The sequence below is a fragment of the Gymnoscopelus microlampas genome, assembly GCF_963454915.1.
Source record: "Gymnoscopelus microlampas genome assembly, chromosome: 10".
Lineage (NCBI taxonomy): Eukaryota > Metazoa > Chordata > Actinopteri > Myctophiformes > Myctophidae > Gymnoscopelus > Gymnoscopelus microlampas.
Window position 1 is genome coordinate 39,266,782 of NC_139947.1, and position 24,187 is coordinate 39,290,968.

General features: G+C 42.1%; 2 protein-coding genes across 4 annotated transcripts in view; one reads left to right on the plus strand and one right to left on the minus strand.

Moving 5' to 3' along the window:
• Nucleotides 1-2,758, minus strand: part of LOC311053015 (oxysterol-binding protein-related protein 2-like) — a 34,624-nt gene extending 31,866 nt beyond the window's left edge. For both annotated transcript variants that reach the window (XR_014601593.1, XM_084068367.1), the window contains exon 1: nucleotides 2,656-2,758. The gene's annotated coding sequence lies outside the window, so the exon portion shown is untranslated. The remainder of the gene's footprint in view (nucleotides 1-2,655) is intronic.
• An 18,282-nt stretch (nucleotides 2,759-21,040) lies between these two features.
• mtcl2 (microtubule crosslinking factor 2) overlaps nucleotides 21,041-24,187 on the plus strand; it is a 108,121-nt gene continuing 104,974 nt past the window's right edge. For both annotated transcript variants that reach the window (XM_084068122.1, XM_084068123.1), the window contains exon 1: nucleotides 21,041-22,343. In XM_084068122.1, coding sequence (XP_083924248.1) covers nucleotides 21,393-22,343 — 951 coding nt within the window. In that variant the 5' untranslated portion in view covers nucleotides 21,041-21,392. The remainder of the gene's footprint in view (nucleotides 22,344-24,187) is intronic.

Here is a 24,187-nt window from a genome sequence, read left to right on the forward strand (position 1 = left end):
GTAAGTTGCCTATTATGCCTAATAGGTATTGGCTAATATTTCTAAAGGGAACAGTTTCATCTGTTGTGAAGGAATACAACTTTATATGGACTTATATTGTAATGTAAACCAATGCTGCTATTGCCACGTATGTGTATGTGGATGATGCTCACCATAACTGACACATGTACAGTATGAATAGTATCTCGATGCCTTGGTACTGTATTATAAGTTTATCATGGCCAACGTTTAACAAAACAAAAATGTGGCTTTCAATAACTTGAACATTGCTATGCATCTAGACTCATTCCCATTGTTTATATTGTGGACCCCCAGGGAAACTGATACCATGGCAGCAAATAATGAGGCTAGATAAACAATTAAATGATAAACAGTCTTGTCATTTAGTTTGTGCGCAATAGCTAAATGTCACACAGACATTTTCAAAGTAGCCAATTGATACGGCTGCAATTATCTGCTTCTCTGTAACCTTGTTCCCATATGCAATGTTAAACAGGCCCTTCTGTGCCTTTTTTAAAGGTTACTTTCAAGGTATTTCGGCATTATTTTGTCAGACATTGAACAATTATAAGATGATTAGCCTGGAGGAAATACAAGCTCGATGTTGTGTTTGAGTGTTGGTTAGCAGCACATTAAATGGTTCACCCACCAAGGCACCCAACGATGTGATTTTCCTAGAGAACAACTTTCTATTTCATGGTGCCAATCAGCCAATGTCCTGTAATAACCTTAGACAGAGACAAGTGTTTATCTTTTTTTCAAGAGTCTTTTGTTGTAGAGACATTAAGGGGACAAACAGGCATTAAGGGGACAAACAGGCAAGGGAACATTCTCTGCTGTTATCTTTGTAAGCCTGAACCATGATGAAGAAGATAGAACCTGATAGCGCCACAACTAGACTGAGCATCAGTACTATTGAAAGTAGAGCTGCTGCAGTCTTGATTTTTTCCTTTGGAAAGCCATTCAAACCATTGTGGTGGTAACCACCATTAAAAGTATAAATAATATATATTTGATCCTCAAATGTTAGACAATAAATGTCAAGTAAGTCCAAATAAAAAAAAATCCCCACAAAATATTTTTTTCAGGTCAGTGAAAAAAAGTCCAGGAAGTGAGTGAGGCATCACTGTAGAGATGCATGTTCTTAACTATGTCTACAGTTTAGTTGTGCATAGGATATGTAGCATGTTCCAGCACAGTAAAAGTAAAAAGAATAGTGTCAGACTACAGACATAATTGGACACATTTATTTTCATTATAGACGTATAATAATCCTCTACGACTTTTGTAGGGAAATTTAAATGGGTCCACAGTAATGTTAGCCTCATGTCTTGGGTGGCATGTTCCCCATTCAGAAAAAAAACAGCAGTGAAACTGTGATCACTTTGCTGTGGTGACGTATTTCTTACCACGATAATGCGGTTACATTACCGCGATAATGCGGTAACCGCAGCAGTACTGAACTGATAATAGCCCCTTTTTCAAACTTTATGTGTGATGGGAATGCTTGAGATATTGAGCAGTTCCTCCATTGCAGCAACGCCCTCACATCTCTGATCTCTCTCCCTCTCACACACTCTCTCTCTCACACACACACACACACACACACACACACACACACACAGTCCTACTTGTCACCTTTTGTCTGTCTCTGTGCCTACTATACACATATAAACATACAGGCTCTCACACCGAATGTCTTGGAATTAATACCAATAAAGCCATACCGCAACACAATGCTGGGAAACGGACAGAATGCTTCAGACTGGATCACTGCCAAGATCTCGATTAACGATGTAGTACTACAGCGTTTTACTGATGCCAACAAAGATCTCCTTTTGTGCATTTGATACTCGCTAACGTTAGCATAGTACCACCTATAGATGCTATAGCTTCTGGACTAATCGATATACTGTATATATCACGCACGCCTTGACATTGGCAGAGTGTGTTTTCGGTGAGAGAGGGCAAAAACAGATCGAATCTCAGAGACAGGTTTGTGTGGTTACCATCCATGACACACAGCAGACACCTTGTCTTAGTTATGCATGCCAACGCTTTCATTGTCAAGATGATCGGATCTTTGACAGCGTTGGCAGATTTTGTGAGAGAAATAAGCAACCAGGTCTAGGAAAACAAGCCCAATAGATGCAATTTAGGCCACATGAGCGCTTTAAACTAAACCTATATGCGTCGCCGATCTACAAGCTCACAACGATCTGCTATTTTCAAAAACTCTTGCAATACAATTTGGAATATTTTTGAAACATTAACACAAATGCTCCCAGAACCAAATAATAAAAACAACAATTGGAAGCAAGCAAGCCTAAATAAGCAAATTCTATAGAAACAAGCCCCGCAAAAAAACACAACCAGCAACTACCAATATTTACAAGCAACTTTACAGAAAAAGAAGCACAACGTCGCTTATAATAAGCCGACATGGCAACACTGATCTCTGACGGGATCTGTTTGACAGCCCGAACAACGTTAGCGGGCGGCGGGCTACAAAAAAAAGGATGCTAACAAAGCTAGTGGACCTAGCTCCCAGTTCTTCACAAAGATACAGCACGTTTTACGACTTTGCAAAACAAGACCAACGCACTCGGTTAAATAAACACTACCGTCATTTGTATAAAAGCACAGCGTCCTTACCGTGGTGGCTGTTGTAAGGTGCAATGATGTGCTGACAGGTCAAGAAGAGAAGATGAGACGTTATAGAACCTCTGTGATGTTGTTGACACAGAGACGGAAGTAGCTGGCAGGGGGGCGGTATCATGGGCGGTATCGGTAACGTCCATATCCCATAGCCCGGAGGGGCGGTCTGACTTGCTGTGATTGGCTGGTTGGTTGTCACAGGCAACCGTCTGATTCGTGCAAGATGCCTGGTTGTATACCTACTTATACCGCCGATCTGCAAGCGCAAAACTTGTCGCGTCTTGCAGATCGGCTATTTTTGGCGCGCGGCACCGTGTGCTCGTTCATTCACTCTACCTACGGTACGGTTCATTCAGTTGGTTCATTAAGTGTATGGCTTATATTCTTCATATGTCATATGGTGAACAGAATGGTCAGAATCAGAAACATAACATGGTTAGTAAAGAGAGAACGGGTTGTTGACACGCCACTCTGGTGTAAGTAAATGGGTGGTGAACCATAACCTCGCGTCACCAGTCTTTCCACCTCGGAGGAAAGCCTCTGCGTTACTAAAGACCCATATGATCCGGTCTAGGAAAACAAAAAAGAATCCTCTTTCCGGACTGTCGTGATCCGGTTTTGCGGTGCCGCTTTGTTTTGGTTCCCCAATCCCTATATAAATTGAATAGAATTTCCCCGTGGGATGATATGGATAATACAGACGCTAAATAGTCTCCGGAAAGTACACTCACATTTATATTTAAAAAATATTTTTATTAGGTTTTATTAGGATTTTATTAGGACGGACCTATTTTGGGGTGAGACGTCTTTCCGGTTTGTCGCGATCCGGTCGTTCCCGACCGGATCATATACCCGAAAAGGAACGCTGCTCAGGCTAGGTGAACCATGGTGCTGCAGTCTGCAGAGTGATGACATGGTGCTGCTGCAGAGTGCAGACATGTACTACTAATGCAAGACCTGCAATCCATGACTGCGATTTTTTTAAGGCAACGTTAGCTATCAACGCCGACATTAAAGTTATTGTTAGAACAAAATGTAGTTTAATGTGTGACGTAAATCTACAAACTCGTATAAACCATAGGGTATAAACGGGCTGACGACCAACTAGCCAATCATTGCGTGACCATTCCCCCCGGAACATGGGATCTAGACTCCACTCTTTGGGGCGGCATGACAAGAAACCAATCATGTGTTAGCGAACAGACAACGGACCAACCAACCCCCACCGCGCTAGACAGGTAAGGAATGGAACAGCGTGTACCAGTCTATGGTGCGTTATTATGATTCCCACACCGCGTCGTGGCAAACCCGCTGAGCGGGCGCTGTTGTCACACCAATGTTTCTGTGGAACACTATTTTCAAAACCAAATCAAACACTCTTAACATTCTGTCCCATTGATACATAGCAAATAAAACATACGCGTGTGTGTGTGTGTGTGTGTGTGTGTGTGTGTGTGTGTGTGTGTGTGTGTGTGTGTGTGTGTGTGTGTGTGTTATATTTATGTTAAATACTCACCATTGCCATACTGTCCCAGTTTCTTTACAATTCTCAAATGTCAAGACTGTCAGATTACAATAATAACTAGTAGAAAAGTGCACTCCTCTGAATTATAGAAGTCAATCATAGCCAATCGAAAAGGAATATGAAAAATGTGACACATCTTGATCTTGAAAAACGGTCTGGTCTTTAAGATACTAAGACGATCAGTGCCCAGATACCTGTCAAACTACAAACTTCTCTAGGGTGAGTGATGCGGATGCCCATGGGCATAACACCAGAAGGAGATCAACTGACCTCGTTCCCCCAAAATTCGGTTCAAACATGGGGAAAATGTTTTCTACTATGCTGCCACCATAATGTGGAATGACCTACCAAAACCCATTAAAGATCTTGACTGCCTACCCAAACTCAAAACTAAACTAAAAGAATGGCTGACCTCAAAATACAAGTGAGCATTGTTTAACTCCTTGAACACCTTGGTAGTAGCATCTACTGATGCTACTGATTATTTTACCAATATTAGGTATTGTATTGTATTGTATTACAATGACTCCAAAGATAAAGGCAAAAACATAGCCTAATCCCCAACCTTTGACCGTCCGGCCTGGTGGAGATAATAGTGATGATCATACATTTGGTAATAAGCAGTGAGTGAGTCAATCAGTCAGTCACTCACTCAGTTGTCAAGCAAGACTAGAAGAATAGAGCTTTAAATTGCACCAGTTACATATGTACCAGATCATATTGTATGAGTTGTCACTTTGAAATAACATGAGTCACACTAAAGGCAACATGTATTTAGCTGTGTTGCAAGTGTTGATTTCAGGTCTTGTCCATATGAGATAATTTGACCAGTGTATTATCTTTCTCATCAATAATGGAAGAAGTCAGTCATCAATATGGTTGATGCAGCTGTCTGTGTTTTTAGGAAACAACCTGAGCATGACTAGAAGCAGATGGTCTGCATGTAACCTGACTGCATAGAATCAAGTGTGCCCCCCCCCTCTCCATTTGTGTGCATACTGTATGTATGGGAATGCTCTCTTTGTTATTACTGTGTCACTGTACTGTAGTTGCACAAACGTTACACTATATATAGTATGCCCAGAAAGAACATGAATATGACAGAGGAAATTGAGGAAGAGAGAGAAATTCTGAGACAGGAAGAGAAGTGGCTAAAAGAGAACAAGATAAACAGAGACAGAAAAACAGACTAGAGAGGCTGAAGAGAGAGAAAATGGTAGTGCCAATGGAGGGTAAGTGCTGCTTCCATGTGAGCTCCAAAAAATTGTCAATCTTTTTCATTTATTTTTTTATTTTTTAGCCTTTCTTTTTGTATCTACACCGCCAGGAGTATATATCTTATCTCAGGTACCATGTGTAAATATGTAGATATTTTGTTATTTTTAGTTTTTTCTTGTTTGATCTCCTTTCCCCCCTTGCCCCCCCCCCTCTTCTTCTTCCCTTTCTTTCTTCTATGAAAATAACGATACGATGGGAACTATGCACGAAAAATAATTTCACCCACTTCTTTACTTCTGTAAACCTGTGATGTGACAATAAAGCTGATTCTGATTCTGAGAGACAAACATACAGGCAGAAAGACCAGGAAAAAAGAAACAGGCACAGAGATGAAAAGACATTTAAAGATAAGGGTAGAGAGTAGAGCAACAGAGAGAGAGAAAGAGAGATGGCAAGTTAGGTCCAGAAGCTGCACAAAATATGGGAGAAATAGAACATAACAGAATGAGACTGACACTTGGCGGAAACATTTATTCTGAATTTGAGATGAGATGAGATGAGGTATTCTTTATTAATCCCACAGCATAGCTGTTGCTATTTTTATATGTTGATGAATTGAATACCTAGGACCCCAATGGAAACAACACTTTTTTGGTGTTATCCTGTTAGACAAAGTGTTTGAATGTATTCGTGCTGTTTTACATTTCTGTCTAATAAAATATTCAATCAATCAATCAATCAAAGTCTGTACCGCTCCGTATGCATGTTCAGGGGGAGAGTGAGCCTCTGGCTGAAGTTCCTGCATCTCGCCATAGAGTGGATGGGAGCGGTTAACCGGGATGGAGTTAAGTTTGTCCCTAATCCTCCTCTCTGCGACTGACTGCAGCCCTTCCATTCGGAGGCCAACCACAGAGCTAGCCTTCTTTATGATTTTATTGAGCTTCTCCATGTGTGAGCAAGCCCTCTGCAGCATGTAGATGATGGCATCCTCCACTACAACCTTGGCTTGGTAAGCGAACTGTAGAGGTTCCCAGGAGTCACTCGCTAGAGGCCATAGGTGCTGCAGAATGCTCGAACACCGCTGCCAGCTGTTCTGCGCGCGTCTTCAGCACCCTTGGACTGATGCCATCCAGCCCTGCAGACTTTCCCTGGTGTAACCTCAGTTCGTTCTTCACCTGATCAGAGGTCACAGTCAGTCCTATATGAGTCTGAAGTATTACAGCATTTTACTGTATATACTTACCTCAGCCAAGGAGGTTATGTTTTTTTTCACCTGTCTGTGACCAACATTTCTCAAAAACATATGTCCAGGTTGCACAAAAATTGCTGTGCTGTGTAGGGGAAGAAATTATTTTGTTGATCCCATGACATTCCTCTTGCGCCACCAACAGGCCAAACTTTCAAATAAGCATTGGGAAGATTTGTAGGCCTTGGCGGAGGTCAGTACTTGACCGAGTGCATTCTTGTTAATGATGTTTGTCAGCTGAGAAGTGGGGAGGGTTGGTCAGACGTGCAGACCTCTTCCCCAGTTACATAACAGCCATGTTATTGTGTGATGAAAAGAAAGAATTAGAGAACAGAGGAGAGGAGGGGGAGAGAGAACAGAGGAGGACAGAATGGTCTCCATTCAAGCTCCTAACAGTACACAAAGTTCTGCTCACACACATGCACACACACACACACACACACACACACACACACACACACACACGCACGCATGCACGCCCGCCCGCCTGCGCGCACACATGCACACACACACACACACACACACACACACACACACACACACACACACACACACACACACAGTGAGTGATGCTCACACTTCCAGAAACTCATGTAGACATATAGGTGCACATACATACAAGCACACATACAGTACATGTACGTACGTACATACATACCGTACATACATACATACATACATATATATTTATATATTATATATTTGTAGTTTAGAATTGTAGACAGCCAGTGGCTTACATCAAGCAAACTCTGGGATAAAAGAATAGTTGCAAATTGAGTCTGCCTGGAGGTTGGAGGTGTAGTTTACACACACACGCACACGCACACGCACACGCACACACACACACACACGGAGGAATGTATTAGTAGTGGTTAACTGTACCATTGGCAAACAACTGAGCTAACCCAGCAACATCGACCACAATTACTGCCATTGTGTCCTCAGAGTGATGGGGGTGTCAACCTTTCATTTTATTTTGATGCATTAGCAACATTGTTCTCGGCCTACGTGCATATAAAGCACATTACATTGAACTAAATATTTCATACAGGGTCTTAATTTAACTTTAGTTACATTTGTACACTCAGAGTTTACTGTGCAGTAAAACGGATTCTACAACTTCATCATCAGTGTGAGTCAGCAACTCTGTCATACTGAGAAAGTGAACACTAATTAACACTATCTAGCTCCTTCAGGGGGGGAAAGGCTAGATAAATAGTTATCTTTCTTTGTGTTTCTTCGTGCCATTAGTCCAGCAGGGCATCATTAGGATATTTTGTTGCCCTTTGTTTTTGTGCCAAGTGCTATGCTGCTGTGTTGGCATAAAAAAGGATTAGCACCCATCAGAGAAATGCCAAGGGAATGATTCGGCTCTCATGTTAATACACAAACAAAACAATCTCCATGTAGTACTGTTGTGTAGTTAAGTAGTTTTTCCGTACAGTGCAGTGTGTTGCTCTCTGATGCACCCCCCTCATGACCCTGCAGTCTGAGTGCATTCCACAACTCACCACTAGATGGGGATACAGACCATAAATACCATTCTATCTCATTTAACCCCTGTCCCTCAGTGAACTATGACTGCCTGGATAGGTCAAACTGTACCATAATACCAGTACACTGGCCATCGCCTGTACATTTGCCATAATCTCATTGAATTCCTAATTTGAATTACTTCCATGTTTACACAACTTGTTCAAGAAATGTTTACTGGAGGCTTTGTGATGGTATGTTAAAGCGATTGTGTCTGTTTTATTATTGAAGACAATATCCACATGTGGACAGTAGCTCTGTTCTACTATTCTTAGTTCTATTCTATTCTATGTCCATGCTCTGAAATAGAATTTTATCTTTATTTGCCTTTTTTAAACATTTAAAACTAAATCATGTTTAACAACGTTCAACCTTACATCCCTATTTCGGTCATTATAGGTGACAATTTGTAAAAATTAAACAATAGTGAAAATGGCACATCTAAAAGCTCACAACTCATCATATTACAATGCGTGATCTTGTACATCAGCTATTTTTGCCATGCAACACCAAAGTATAAAATAGGACGTACATGCTCAATCCTAGTTTCTTCTCCCTAATCCTACCCTTGACACTTACCCCTTACATATCCTTAATTGTAACTATTACTATATTTTCACTTATAGCAGAAGGACAGAGTTCGTCTCATCTTCAGCTCCTCTCGAGGATAAAATAACAGTGACTATTATACACACATATGCTCACACCACACATAGCTTATAAGAATGTCACACAGGTTTCTCTCTATTGCTCTCTCTCTCTCTCTCTCTCTCTCTCTCTCTCTCTCTTGCTGTCTGTCTGTTGCTCTCTCAAACACACACACACACACACACACACACACACACACACACACACACACACACACACACACACACACACACACACACAGTGTTGGTGTGAACCCTCTGGAGACACAGCGGTATCTTCAGGAGGTCTATGTGTTGACATCGTTATAATGCTTATGTAGGCCATCCTCTGAGCAGGAGAAAGCAGCTTGTTATTGCTGTTCACACAGACCACAGGAGACACGCTGTTCTAGGAAGACACATTTCCTATGCAACTCTCACACATAGTCTTGTAATTGTAATCTGATCATGTTTTTACATACAAAGTAGTTTAACAAATGGAAACAAAGGACTACATTAGTGTAATGCGATTTGAAGCAAATAGCTTGTTGTGTCGACGTGTACCACAGTAGGTGTTTGTGGTTTTGAGTTATGGCTTTAAAAATGCAAAGGAAATGGGAAAATCTGCAATATCATGTTTCATTCAGACGTTGAGCCAGTCCCCCTCAGCTGTCTGTGGCTGGTATTTTTCATCCCGAAGTGCAAAATTGTCTCCATTCTTCAGAAATGGAATTGTGGTTTAATAAAACGGCACTGGGCTGACAGCTCAACTAGACTTATGGTCAAATTATCCCAAAACCTTCAGTGTTAATTCAGCAATAAAACCCAAGAGGGAAGGAAGTCTGTGCTATGACTTATGGGTATTATGGTGAGCTAGCTCCCTGTTCACCACCAAAGATGACATAGGAACTAGATGAAGACAGATAGCCATACTTTATGGTCATAACTGTCACAATGTTAGCCTGATCCCTTTCAATAATGGTGTTTATTGTAATGATTTCAAAGCATTGAAATGTACATTAAAAGTCAAAGAAAAAAGAAGCATCCGTTTTAGTGTTCAAAATAAAAAAGTTAAGTTAACCACTTAAACCCACTAGACTTAGTAATTTGGATCTGAGTTGGCTTTTGGCCGACCTAAAAGCTTGCAACACAAGGCGCTTTTTGGCTGATGTTCCCCCCATAATATGGATGCTGGACTTCAAGCAGTTAAAGCCATACACCTGGAATTTGTCCTCTGCATTTAACCCATCCTAATCATTATGGGCAGCCGTTCTCCAGTGCCCAGCATCAGCACCAGACCAGTGTCTTTTGGCAGTGGTAGGAGCAAGTGCCTAACTAGCATGTCTTTTTGGAGGGAGGAAACCTACATGATAGAGAAACGGAACGGAATGTGAAAGGGGGAGAACATGCAAACTCCACACAGAAAGGCCTCAGGCCCCCAGGGGGATTTAAACTCAGGACATCTTTTCTGTGAATGTACAGTCATGTTAAATATGTACCCTCCTATAGCCTACTCATGAATATAAATGTATATATGTTATACTGTAAATATGAGGGCTAATCAAAAATAATGTTGTACTGTGTACATGCATCATGATTATGTATTGTCCCCTTCAAAGTAAGTTGCCCTGCCTGATGTGACATACATTCATCCAATTCTGGAAGTTCTGCCATAACGTTATTATGGAATGTAATCAAATCTCTGCAGCCTTTCAGCTTCATTTATATAACGAAAATTATTAGAGACAGCAGAATGTCAAGAAGAGTTTTTTTCCACAGTGCGGTGTGGTTTCTCTCCTCGTTAAATCACACTAAGACCTCTTTTTAAGAGGTCTGATTGACAGTTTGACCACCTGGTCTGTTTCCTTCACAGCATCACTCAAGTTTTGATCATTATACTCTCTCTCTCTCTCTCTCTCTCTCTCTCTCAGATATACACTCCCTCGTGCATGTGTGTGTGTGTGTGTGTGTGTGTGTGTGTGTGTGTGTGTGTGTGTGTGTGTGTGTGTGTGTGTGTGTGTGTGTGTGTGTGTGTGTGTGTGTGTGTGTGTGTGTGTGTGTGTGTGTGTGTGTGTGTGTGTGTGTGTGTGTGTGTGTGTGTGTGTATTTTGACAGTGGCCAGTTTGGAATTGCAGCCTCCTGCAAGGGAGCTTTCTCCTTAACAAGGATGTTTTTTGGCTTGTTTTACAAATCTGTGGTGCCTTCAGGTAGTTGGGGAGGGGATGGCATTTTACTGATAAGCTGAGACTCATTATTGTGCCAATGTCAAGCAGATGAAATACTTCAGTTCAAACAGAGCAGGATACAGCCCAAAGAGTTAATGATAGGGGAAATGACTTTCTGTTCATGACATGTCGACAGGCAAAGTGTACCAGTGGCTTTGCTGATGCAAGCTAGTCATCACACACAATCTCTCACAGACACATGCAATCTCATCCATGCACACACACTATCACTCACATACAACTACACACTCTCTTTCAGTCAAACACACACACTCAAACGCACGCACGCACGCACGCACGCACGCACACACACACACACACACACACACACACACACACACACACACACACACACACACACACACACACACACACACACACACACACACACACACACACACACACACACACACACACACACACACACACACACACAGTGGTTGACTGCTTTCCAATTACTGAACCAAATATAACTTGCAAGGTCAGCAAATTTCCATTTATCGTTAGCGCTTCTCTTTGTCTCTGCAACATAGACTGGAAATCATGTACTTTCATCATTGTACTGAGTGGACAGCAGTGAGACGCATGCCAGGGTGTTTTTCTCTGATAATTAGTGAAATATGCTCACTGTTAATGAGTGTCTCCTGGTTGAATGTGTTCTACAGTAGAAGCCATTAGGGGACATGCACTGACTGACATGAATTACTATCCTCTGCAACTGTTGCTTTTCATTATTGAGAAGGACAGAAAGTTACTGAGGAAAATCTTCTGTGTTAATTCATCAATTTTGTATACACCTTTTACATTTTACTGTGTAGGAGGGCGACAGGGGAGAGGAGGAAAGATTTGTTGAGTTTACAACACATAATTGTACACAATTTGGGTGACAGAAAAAATAATAATAAGAAGAAGAAGAATTTATAATTGTCATAGTTTTATAGAAAATGACTGGCCATGGAGAAAATGTTGGCTTCATGAAACAAAATAATGTGCTCACTTTTGTGTCAGGCATTTTAATTGAAAACCTTTTTGAGAGCTTTGTCTCTCCCAGCATGGATATAAGCAACATACACACACAAGGAGGCTGTCCTGCCAGACTTGCTCCTGCACTGGATGTCTGTGTGATGGCTGGCAGACAGACAGACAGACAGACAGACAGACAGGTTGGCTGGTTGGTTGGTTGGTTGACCTTTGCAGCCTGGTTGGCTGGTTTGCTGGACAGCAGACTGTTAGAATGTTTGGCTGATTTGTTAATTTGCCAGTTGGCTGACTGGTTAACTGGTTAGTCTAGTGACTGACTGGCTGTGGCTGGTTTACTGACAGATTGGCTGTCTGCCTGCCTGGCATCCCATGAGAATTGTAGTCTCACAGTGGATTGTCCAAACCAAAACAGATGGTGCATTTGACAAAATCTTCCACCTTGAAATAGTGATCAAAATAAATAGCCAGAAAAGTGCATTCCTCTGAGTGCAGATCTCCGCCAGGTCGGGTTGCCTACCCAGAGATGTGGCGGTCGTGGGGTGCAGCCCCCAGGACAAAAGGAAGCTGACAGAGTTTGTACGACAGACAATGCAACTTTCTTGCGTTTGTGGCGGCACCTAAGGGCAGAAGTGAAAGTGCTTTTGGAAATGTGCTTTTGGAAATGTGCTTTTGGAGTACCCGCTCTCAACTGGGATAGATGTAAAAGCAAAAAATATGTCATCCAGCCATGCAAGGCTATCCATCATGGCTATCCATCCTGGCTATCGTTCTTTCAATCAAACAAAAGGTGGTAATGGTGGCGGCAGAAGTCAGATACTGACATGATACTGACCATGATACGGACCATTATGCGGACATGATACTGAACATTATACTGACATGGTACTGACCATGATATTGACATGATACTGACATGATACTGATCATTATACGGACATGATACTGACATGATACTGACCATGATGCTGACCATGATACTGACATGATACAAGCAAGACCGTAATACTAAAAACCTACTACCAAGGGAGGCTCAGAGAGAGTCTAAATAGCACCAAATTAAAAGGCTAATAACATTTGAACGTGGACTTGAAAGGTCAAAGTGAGGCTCTGCCTCAAACAGGTGAAACCACTCCCCCTTGTGCCTTTGCGCACTTTTTCGTATTTTCTTTTCCCACAAGCATGGATGTTTCTGTTTCTTTTTTAAAAAGCTTTTCAAACGCATGCCTATCTTAAGAGGAAAAAATAAGCTGTGTTGCTATACATCCTGTAAAATACGGAATCGTATTTGACATATTGACAATTAAATATTGTAGAGTCCCTGTATCTCTCTCTCTCTCTCTCTCTCTCTCTCTCTCTCTCTCTCTCTCTCTCTCTCTCTCTCTCTCTCTCTCTCTCTCTCTCTCTCTCTCTCTCTCTCTCTCTCTCTCTCTCTCTCTCTCTCTCTCTCTCTCTCTCTCTCTCTCTCCAGTTCCAACACATTCGCTTATTGTGTTGTATAATTCTACAATATGTGAGCACATTATAAGCTGCCTTTGCAGGCATATTTGTTGATTTATTACCCACCACTGTAGACTACAGTATATTGGATCTACCCATGTATAATATGAACACCATGGGCTGCTGTATTACATTATGCCATGCCCACATTTATGCTGCCTCACCTGGCAAATAGTTCACCACATGTTGCTGTGAAATTGTGGAGTAGATGTATACACTAGCTATGAAAGATGGAAACACTCAAGTAAAGTAGACTTCTTGTGTAAATATACTTCAACCACTTCATACAATTATTGAAAGACACTAACAGACAGTCAGACTGACAGGAATTAATTTGCAGAATCACCCACCTTGGGAAAAATGTGGAAGAGCAGTGGGAAGTGGGTGTTGTTTTCTGGGCAGGCTGACAGAATCAAGTGCATTAGGGAAAATAGACTGCAATATATTGAAATTGGAATTTCTCTCCCTCCTCTTTCTTTCCCTCTTTCTCTCTCACTCACTCTATCACGCACGCACGCACGCACGCACGCACGCACGCACGCACGCACGCACGCACGCACGCACGCACGCACGCACGCACACACACACACAATACTGTTAATTATTGTCAGAATTTGTCACAGTGGTCAGTGACAGTCATTGTGATGTGATGCGCTGGATGCTCCATGTAGTTTCTCTTATATAACACACTGATGTAACCCCAGGGAGCTGACTCTTCATATATCCAACATTATAGACCTTCACTGGCGTTCTTCTAATACGTCCTCTGATGATACGAGTTGAGGCCTGTCACTATGATGTATGAATCTATCATTGATGGGGCAGTAGTAGACCAGGACATCAAGTTCTGCCAGAGCAGAACAGCTCCCTTAAGAAATAATATATGGATTATATATGAAGAGTGTTTTAAGAATATGAAAAGGTTTGAGATTGTGCCAAAGAGGTACAGAAGATTGACCTGGAAGTCAATCAAGTCAATTTTATGTACAAAAAGTGCCAAATCACAACAAGTTGTCTCATGACACTTTACATGTAGAGCAGTTCAAGACCATACTTTTTCCTGTAAGTCCTAAACTTGGTTTTATCTGATTACTGCATATAGGACCTCAAATTACACTACTCTGATGAAGGCACATGTCCAAATACTGCTTTTTCAATATCCTTAAAGGAGTGACATTGGAGGGGAAAAGGGCGTTTTAACGTTAAGAGCCTCAGAATGTTAATTTTCAGTGTGCAAGCCTTTTTGTTGTTTATGAACAGTAAGAAGAGTGCCATGGCATTCTTTTTCAACTTTGATTTACAGTATATTCTTCTATTGATTAGCTGTTAATGTTAGAATGAAAAATACAGGACAAGAACAACCTAGAAGTCAGTTTAAGTACAAACAGCCCATAGCTAATCCAGGGCAGAGATCTGCAAGGAAACCAATTAGGGAAAAAAGTATAATTTAAACAGAACCAGCCTCAGAAATGCTTAATTTGCCAAGTACAACAGTTTTACACAGGTTTATCACATTTAGACACAAGTACACAACAACATATACTGGCACGTGGTCCATACAGGACCTAGGCCTAAACCATATAGGACCTAAAATGTATCAAATAGCATAATGCAAATAGCTCTGTTGGCCAAGGATAAAGTATAAAGTATTATACTTATACATAAACATTGCCCAAGAGGGCTGAGAACTTGGAATTTACCACCATTGTAAGGCACAGAGTGTTTTGTATGAGAGCTAATTAGTCGGGAGTAATGTGCCTCTTAGGGGCCACCATCATACTCTTTGTATGCCACACAGATTCCTGCTCAATTATTCAAAGAATGCCATTTTGCCACCCCTCTTCAGCATCCACACTGGATTGGCTGCTCATGAATGATTCAGAGAATGCCATTCTGACACTCCAGACTGCGGCAGCCATTTTGAATTAATTTAGTCATGAGCTGCTTTGCACAGCAATGCATAGATGCACCAATCCTAATGGTTGTCTGTTCTGGTAAATTCAAGATGGTCACCTTAAGATTAACATACATATCCACAGACTGCGGTAACCATGCTGGGTTGGTTGTTGGTTCTGTGAATCAAATAAATATATTTTCATTGCCACTCTAGAGCCAATCGAAAGCATGATTAAGTAGTCATTTTCATTCTGCCATTCAGCACTATCCATTCCATTCTGTCTTCCAATTCAGATTGGCTAATTTATGGCAATACATTATGATGATGTTAATGCATCTGTCTGTCTTAACAGCACCAGTCAACACTGGTTTGAGAGTGTTGTTGAATGCCACTAGAACACTCTGCCTATAATAGTTCTACCCATTACGGTTCTGTCTCTGCCCATCCTAGAATGTTTTTTTCATGATTTATTGACATTCCATGATTGTCCCAGACTGTAGCTGACCTGTACCGTAATATCGGTTCTGTTAGGAATGGCGTGATGGGTTGTTTCTGGCAAACAGCCAAAATACAGACAAAGACCCGACATAATATGACAAATGACCTGAGAGGAAACATGAATACTAATGTTGTTACATAAGCACTGGTTAATGGTGATAATGTAATACAGTGTGCGTGCATGTGTGCGTGCGTGCGTCTAATCTGCGTGTGTAGGAATCCACCAAATATTAAAAGGGCATTAATATGTTATATAAATATCATTATAGAAGGGATTTACCTTTTTTTAAATAGAGATACATTTTTGTCTCCGCCAGGCCGAAAGGCGTGGCCGAGACAATGTTTTCGCACCTGTCTGTCCGTGTGTCAGTCCGTGTGTCTGTCCGTCCATCTGTGAGCAGCTTAGCCTGTTATATCACCACCAGGAGGCCGTTTTTTGCTAAAGAATTTTTTGGATATCATCTTTTTTGTCTAAACATCACGCCAATCGGTACACATTATCTCTATAGTCATGTGATCAAGACGGATCTGTCCAATTTTTCATATTCCATCCTGATTGACTAAGTTGGCTTCCAAAGTTTGCAGGAGCAGTCTGTTTTGAACAAAATGCCTCAAATCATGAACATAGTGTCCAATAGCGGTGAAACTTTGCATGCACATTCTCAATAGTTATTGGGAATGTGGCCAATGTTTTGGCCTATAACTCTTGAACGGTAGGTCTCAAAAATATTCGTTTCCTTTACAAAACAAAGTTTTTGCTACTACTCCTACTGATTTTGTCCAAACCTCACCCAAATTGGTACACAATACATTATCTCTGTGGTCATGTGATCAACATGTATCTGTCAGATTTCTCGATTCTATTCCAATTGACAACGATTGGCTTTCAAAGTTTGCTGGAGGGGCCTGTTTTGCACGACATGCTACAAGCACCACTGGACCGATCAGCGGGAGTTGTGAGCTTGTAAATCAACTTTTTTTGCAGAAAGTTCACTAGACATGCCCATAATTGGGAATCTACAATCTACGGTTCCAGTGGTTAAGTTACTAAACACAGATATCACTTGAGTATTCACTTTTAATGGTTGTTCAGTGTTAATGAGTCCTTAAAGATTCATTAATTGCCTATTTTATTTAATTGTAAGAAGGTGACAAGTTAATGAATGAGCCGTGAACAATAGACTAGAAGAGTAATTCATCGACTAATAAAATGTAAAGCTATAGGAACCTGAGCATATCTGTGAAACAATGTTGAGAGACAAAGAAGAGAGAGAAGGAGAAGTTAGCACACTGGAGAAGAACATAGAAGACGTGGAGGATTAATGAAGAGGAAAAAAGAGTGAAAACTAGAAAGGAAAAAGGAAAGAAAAGATCAGAATGTGAGAACAAAGGGCGAAGGAATTATTTTATCTCAACATAAAATGTTAAATGGTGCATTTCTCCAAAGCACTTTACGATGTGCATTATATTCATACATTCACACACCGGTGGGTGGCACAGGCAGCCTTGTAAGGCACCAACCTGCTTCATCAGAAGCAGTGAGGGTTTTCTGTGTCTTGCACAATGACACTTGTGCTCCTGGCTGATGACACGCATCAGCCAGGAGGGATCGACCCATGAATCTTCGTATTTGGAGATGGCCACTCTACCTCCTGAGCCATTGCTGCCCCACATCCTGGATTAACCATCCTATGTCGATTCCGATTGGGAACAGGCATCATTTATGGTTTTGCAATTCCCGATGTACCCGTACTCAGAGTACCCGTTGTACCCGTCTGTCTGTATCCTTTTTATGCCAATATGCAGTATGTAGATTTCTGTATCTGTCTGTCTGTGTCCATTTTATGCCCCATATATGTAGTTCCATGTCAGCCATGCCAGCATATGGAGTCCAGACCAGTCATTGATGTCAGTTTTATGACATCATGATTTGCGGATTTATTGATATTTTTGGACAACCGGCGTTCCAAGCGATGCATGCCGAAGTTCTCGCAGGAAACACATGCACATAAGCAAAGATTTCACGCAAAGAAGGATATAAAAACATATTATTTGCCTTTTTTTCTGTGGTTTGACTGAAATGAATAATATTATTATCAATTCAAGTATTCAGCTTCTAAAAGATATAATGGGCAAGATTACCTTTATGATTTTCTCCATTTGTCTGATCATCTGCTTCACTGTAGGCTACCACAACCAGAGAGATGGAGAGAGAGAAAGAAAGGAATGAAGGGGTAGAGAGAGGATGGAAAGGAGGCAAAAAAAGAGGGATGAAACGAAAGTTTAATAAAGAGAGGGGGGATACGAGAGAAAGAGAGAATGGTAACATTAGATGGACCATGTGCCTCTCAACCACTTAGTTAGTCACACAAACACACCACACACACGCACAGAAACATGTACACACGCACACGCTCGCGCACGCACACACACACACACACACACACACACACACACACACACACACACACACACACACACACACACACACACACACACACACACACACACACACACACACACACACACACACACACACACACACACACACACACACAGATTCCCTCTGTACCACATGGTGTCAAGTGATACACTGACCTCTAAGAGGAAACTAGTTGAATTAGTGATGATGGGAATAGCTCTGTTAAAGGGAGACCGTTGTGATGTGTAATAGTCATTATATACAGGCGATTGCATAAGGACCAAGAGTAGTACATACATTTATTTCAGATGTAAGAGAAATATGCATTAATTGTTTTTTAATTTGTTTCATGCAACTATCAAAATTCGCAAGGACAACACGTCCTTGTTGTTGCATTATTTTATTTGCTACAGTACATTTGCACATACGTAGAATGTGTCCCTAGATTTGCCGATCCCATCCTAACTATTAGGAGTGGTGGCTGCCAATTAATACCTTGTTTATCAGCTCCCCTTCGTCTAAAAATAATGTTCTAAGGACAATATTCATTTAACTCACACTCTAACTCTGGGTTTGTAGGATGGCAAGTCCCATTGGACCAACCATGTCTGTGGGAATGTGTACATCTAAAATTACATACCGTAAGCCCAAAGGCAGGTTCAAATATCAAGCTATTGATTCATTCCCTCTATGGTCTCAGTGCAGTCCAGCTACAGTATGTCACGGAATGCACTGTAGCAAGAGACTGTTAAAATTTGATTGGAACATTTGGTCAACTGATAGGTGATGATATAGCCTGTTTATCATAATGCATGATTTTTGCACATGTTCTAACAGACTCAACATAATCCTGTACCCAGAATGAGTAGTTTGTTGTTTCAAAACGTTCAATGTGCCTATATCCCTGGATTAAGCCAACAGTCTGTATCACAAACTATAGCTTGATATTCCTCTTTGTCCATCTGTCTACCTTTTGCTCATTTCCTTATTTCAATAATTATTTGTTTCTATGTCCTATAATTCTCACTTTTTGTAGACTACAAAAAGTGAGAAGTAACTACAGGGTAGCAGGGGAGGGACCTCCCAGCATGCCTCAGGGCGCACACACATTATAATATGGTTATATTCTATTTTATTAAGTTGTTCATTACTATAGGAATGCAGTGGGGAAGTTATGTGTTTATTGTAGTTTATGTTGTTGAGTTATGTTCGGAATATCATTTATGTTGTGTTTTTGTGACTGGTGCCATGAGTGATGTGTTTTGTGTTTTTTTTTTTTACAGGGAAACCCCCTTCAGCAAAGTTAACTAACTGAAACTGAACAGGAAACAAAAAATTAATAAATAAAACATAACTATAATCATGTAAATGACCCCATGGACACTGCTATTTATTTTTTAGATTTGGGGTTTATGTACATAATGTAGAGTATATTGCATTGCTGTGTATTTTCTGTATGGCTGCTTCTATTTTGTTATCTTTTGGTTTGTGTATCAATGGTCATGCTTTTATTTTCCAATTTGGTGCAGTAAAATGTTATATCTTTACCAGTAATAGAACAAAGAGGTATTTGTTTGGTGAAATGTCAACGTTCAGAGAAATGTATGTGTTAATATTGTCTAATTATAACACCCGCACCACCATTACACTATTAATGTCACGCATCCCCTAGACTAGGCATCTTGCGCACCCCAGGGGATCCCCGGATTAGAGATAGATTTCACCTGGGACAGAAAGTGTTTGCAGCAGCAGCAAGCAACAAACAGAAGTTACAGAACAGATAATAGTTTGCAAAAAAAGGTTTCAACTTGCAAGCCCCTGCCGAAAGGTGTACAAAGGTATGTTTTTTTGTTTCTAAGTGCTATTATTTTATTAATGTCTGTTGTAGGTCTGTTTTATTGTTTATTGTATTAATTAAAACGCAAGGTGTTTAATATTTTGTTTGTGTTTGCTGTCTTTGCAGCTTTGACGTTAGTTTTATGGAAATACATCCAATTGTACTATCAGTAAAAGTGTGACCATTATTCGGCTGGGCGTGCTACAAATAAGCTTTAGCTTGCCTGATGGTGGAGAGTAGACTGACACACATCCATGCCCAACTGTTCCTTCCAGCGCATTCACCTCCCTCTCCCTCATTTCGCGGCCAGCTTGTGTTGCTTGCCATTCGTCTGTGCCTATGGTGGCGACAGAGAGCCGTGGAGAGAGAAGAAAGGATGCGCTCAGCCTGAGATGAGAGAGAGAGAGAGAGAGAGAGAGAGAGAGAGAGAGAGAGAGAGAGAGAGAGAGAGAGAGAGAGAGAGAGAGAGAGAGAGAGAGAGAGAGAGAGAGAGAGAGAGAGAGAGAGAGAGAGAGAGAGAGAGAGAGAGAGAGAGAGAGAGAGAGAGAGAGAGAGAGAGAGAGAGAGAGAGAGAGAGAGAGAGAGAGAGAGAGAGAGACATTTATTATCTTTATTGTAATTGGCCTTTATTTTTAAGTGTAGACTACATGCAATTCTATTTTATTTAATTTTTGTATTTATTTATTTTCTTTGACAATGTAAAACGCCCCTTTAAGGCTGAATTGAGAGAGAGAGAGAGAGAGAGAGAGAGAGAGAGAGAGAGAGAGAGAGAGAGAGAGAGAGAGAGAGAGAGAGAGAGAGCGCGCGCGCGCGAGAGAGAGAGAGAGAGAGCGAGCGAGCAAGCGAGCACACTATCTCTCTGTTCTCACTCTGACCGGCGAGTCGTTCTTTACAGAGAAAAGGAGAACGAGTGGAGCGACCAGGCGAGGCGACAGGGAAGGAAAGGAAGGAAGGAAGCCTATATCAACACAAAGCGGAATTATTTCCTCCGAAAAACAAGACCTACATACAACCACACAACGTGGAGGAGCGAGCCGGATCCAGCGGCTCTGCAGTCTGGATTTCCATTCCTTTCACTGTTGCATATACGGCTCATTGTGGAATTTCTGAGGAGGATCCCTCTTTTCTCCGCTGCTTTGCAGTTGTTTATCTAAACAACTTCTACCTCCCTTTCTTACAAGCAGGGAGGTTTCATTTCTGTTTCCCCCGTGGTCGTTAAAGCGGAATGAATGACAAAAACAAAGGTTGATGTCCATAATTCGCCGACTCACCTCTTCGCCTCGCCCAAGGAACGGAGGGTGCCTCACCAACGGCACAAAATGGAAAGCGGAGGCGGGACCGAGAGCTCGGACAGCCGGCAGACGATGTCCGAGCAACAACAACAACAACCGAACGAGCCCTCGGTACTCCCTGCTAAGCCTGCAGGCGAGAAGAAGAAGAAGATCAACCGGGCACCGTCCCCAGCCAGACCGAAGGATGTACCCGGGTGGTCGCTGACCAAGATCCGGGGAGGGATCGGGACCCCCACCCTCAGCGTCAAACCGGGAGCCATCCACCTGGGTAGCCGCGCTTCCAGGCGCAGCACGCCGGGCAGCGGTGGCGTGAAAGACACGAAGACGGAGAAAGGCGGTGGGGGTGGTAAACTAACGGGCAAATCATCCACCGTATCCCAGAAGGGCTCGGGAGGTAAAACGGGGAAGAACACCGGACGTAGAAAGGTTTCGGACGCCAGTATTGGATCCGATGACTTGTCCAAAGACTCCGGCTGCGCTCCCGGGAAGCTCTCGCCGACCGACAGCAGCTCCGAGCTTTCGGACTGCGCCTCGGAGGAGAACAAGCTCTCCGCAGACGCGGTCAGCAGCGACGCCGAGTCGAGGAGCAGCCGGTGCGGCGGGCTGGACGGCGAGAAGCCGGCCACGGAGAGATCCAGCCGGCTGACCGCTGCCAAGACCTCCGCCCCGGAGAGGGACGAGAGGAACCGACTGTCCCTGGGAGTGGACACCGGGGAAGGGAGCATCTCTCCCGGCGATGAACGATCTATCACCTCGTTTGACAGCAGGGTCCCCGCCAGCACATCTCTGGCTTTCTCCGACCTCACAACAGAGGAGTTTATGGACGGGATGCACGAGGAGTTTTCAAGGGAAATCGAGGAATTGAGATCTGAAAATGATTACCTTAAAGTAAGTCAAACCTAGAAGTAACGTTAGCCTACGTTATCATAGAAATGCTATGTGTACATAACATGTGCAGCCTACTTAAACCACACATAGGGTCAGGGATGAATGCATAACACAACCTAGTTCAACCAAGCACTGCTAATTAGCCAATTAAGACATGCATCCCACCTGAAATTAAGTAAAACGATCATTCTATTGTGAATTATAGTAATAGGCCTATTTAACGTCCCAGTGCTGTAATTGGTGAAGGTAGCTGGTGATGGTAGCTTATGTACATTATCTTTTCAATGTACATAATTAGCGGAGCTTTTCCTAGATATTTGAAATGTATATGAAAAGTAAAGTACCCAAAATATGGTGGAGTTTCAGTTTACTGTATCAGTTTCCAGTGAGTTGTTTTCCTAATGTGCAATACACTTGACTCTAACCAGTACTGACTCCAAGAAAGATGTTATCATCAGGGCGTGACACACACACACACACACACACACACACACACACACACACACACACACACACACACACACACACACACACACACACACACACACACAGAGTATGCAGCTCCATGCGAAAACAGCTGCATCTCATAACTGGTAATATCAATGATAATGATATAGTAATACGTTAAATCCATTCAACACGCATGCACGCACACACGCGCGCACGCACGCTCTATAGAATACCTCAACACGTTTGCAGATGTAGAAACCTTGTATTGGTCTACCAGGCAAACAGATCCATGTTCTCTCGTGGGTGATTGATAAGGCAAATTGATCAATAACATTAGCATGTCCCAAACACTGGCAGTGGCTACTGGCTAGACTACTCTCCACACTGATTGATTAGGAATGCACACACACACACACACATACACACACACACACACACACACACACACACACACACACACACACACACACACACACACACACACACACACACACACACACACACACACATGCGCCCTCTCTTCCTCTTTCACACACACAAACATTACACATGCACACAGTCACACAGTCACAATCACACACACACCACCATTGCAAACATTCCTCAGGAAATACACTGAGTGGTCCTATTTTGCTTTTTTTGAAGCTAATCAGTCAACATCACCAATCAATTGTGTGCATGGGATCTGCATGTGTGCACACACATCTGCATGTGTGTGTGTGTGTGTGTGTGTGTGTGTGTGTGTGTGTGTGTGTGTGTGTGTGTGTGTGTGTGTGTGTGTGACTGCATGCGCATGCATGTGTGTGTGTTGTGTAAATGGGTGTCGGTGTAATAGTTCCCGTATCAGATTTATCAGACTCCCTTTTCCATAGGAAAAGAACCTGCCCCACGTTGTACATTATGACGTAAACATTGGGCTGATTTGGTGGTCTAGTGTTTAAATAGGCTTTCATAACTGGCACTACACACTCTCACTCTCAAAACGGCCTATAGTGACTTCTTGGGACAAATGTGACCAAACGTTTGACGTGACGGGGGTCCCCTTCACGTCATCTGACGCCGTCCTGGTCACTTCCGCACTCCTGGAATGCGGAAGTGCCGTACTCAAAGACTCAAACCCAAGAGTCTTTTTTTTAACGTGTATGTTTTATTTTACCGTACTTATATATTTTATGCTCCAACTGCTGTTCAGCACTTTGTAACTCATGTTTTGAAAAGTGCTATAAATAAAGTTATTATTGTTATTATTAAGATGTACTGTACTGTAAAAGGGGGACGGCTCCGCTAAGAAACAGTTAAAACGATAGAGGCGCGCCGTCTGAAGCGACTTGAGCCACGAGAGGCACTGCAAGTTCCAGTCATGCCCCGATAGGGACAGAACCATAACTCATATC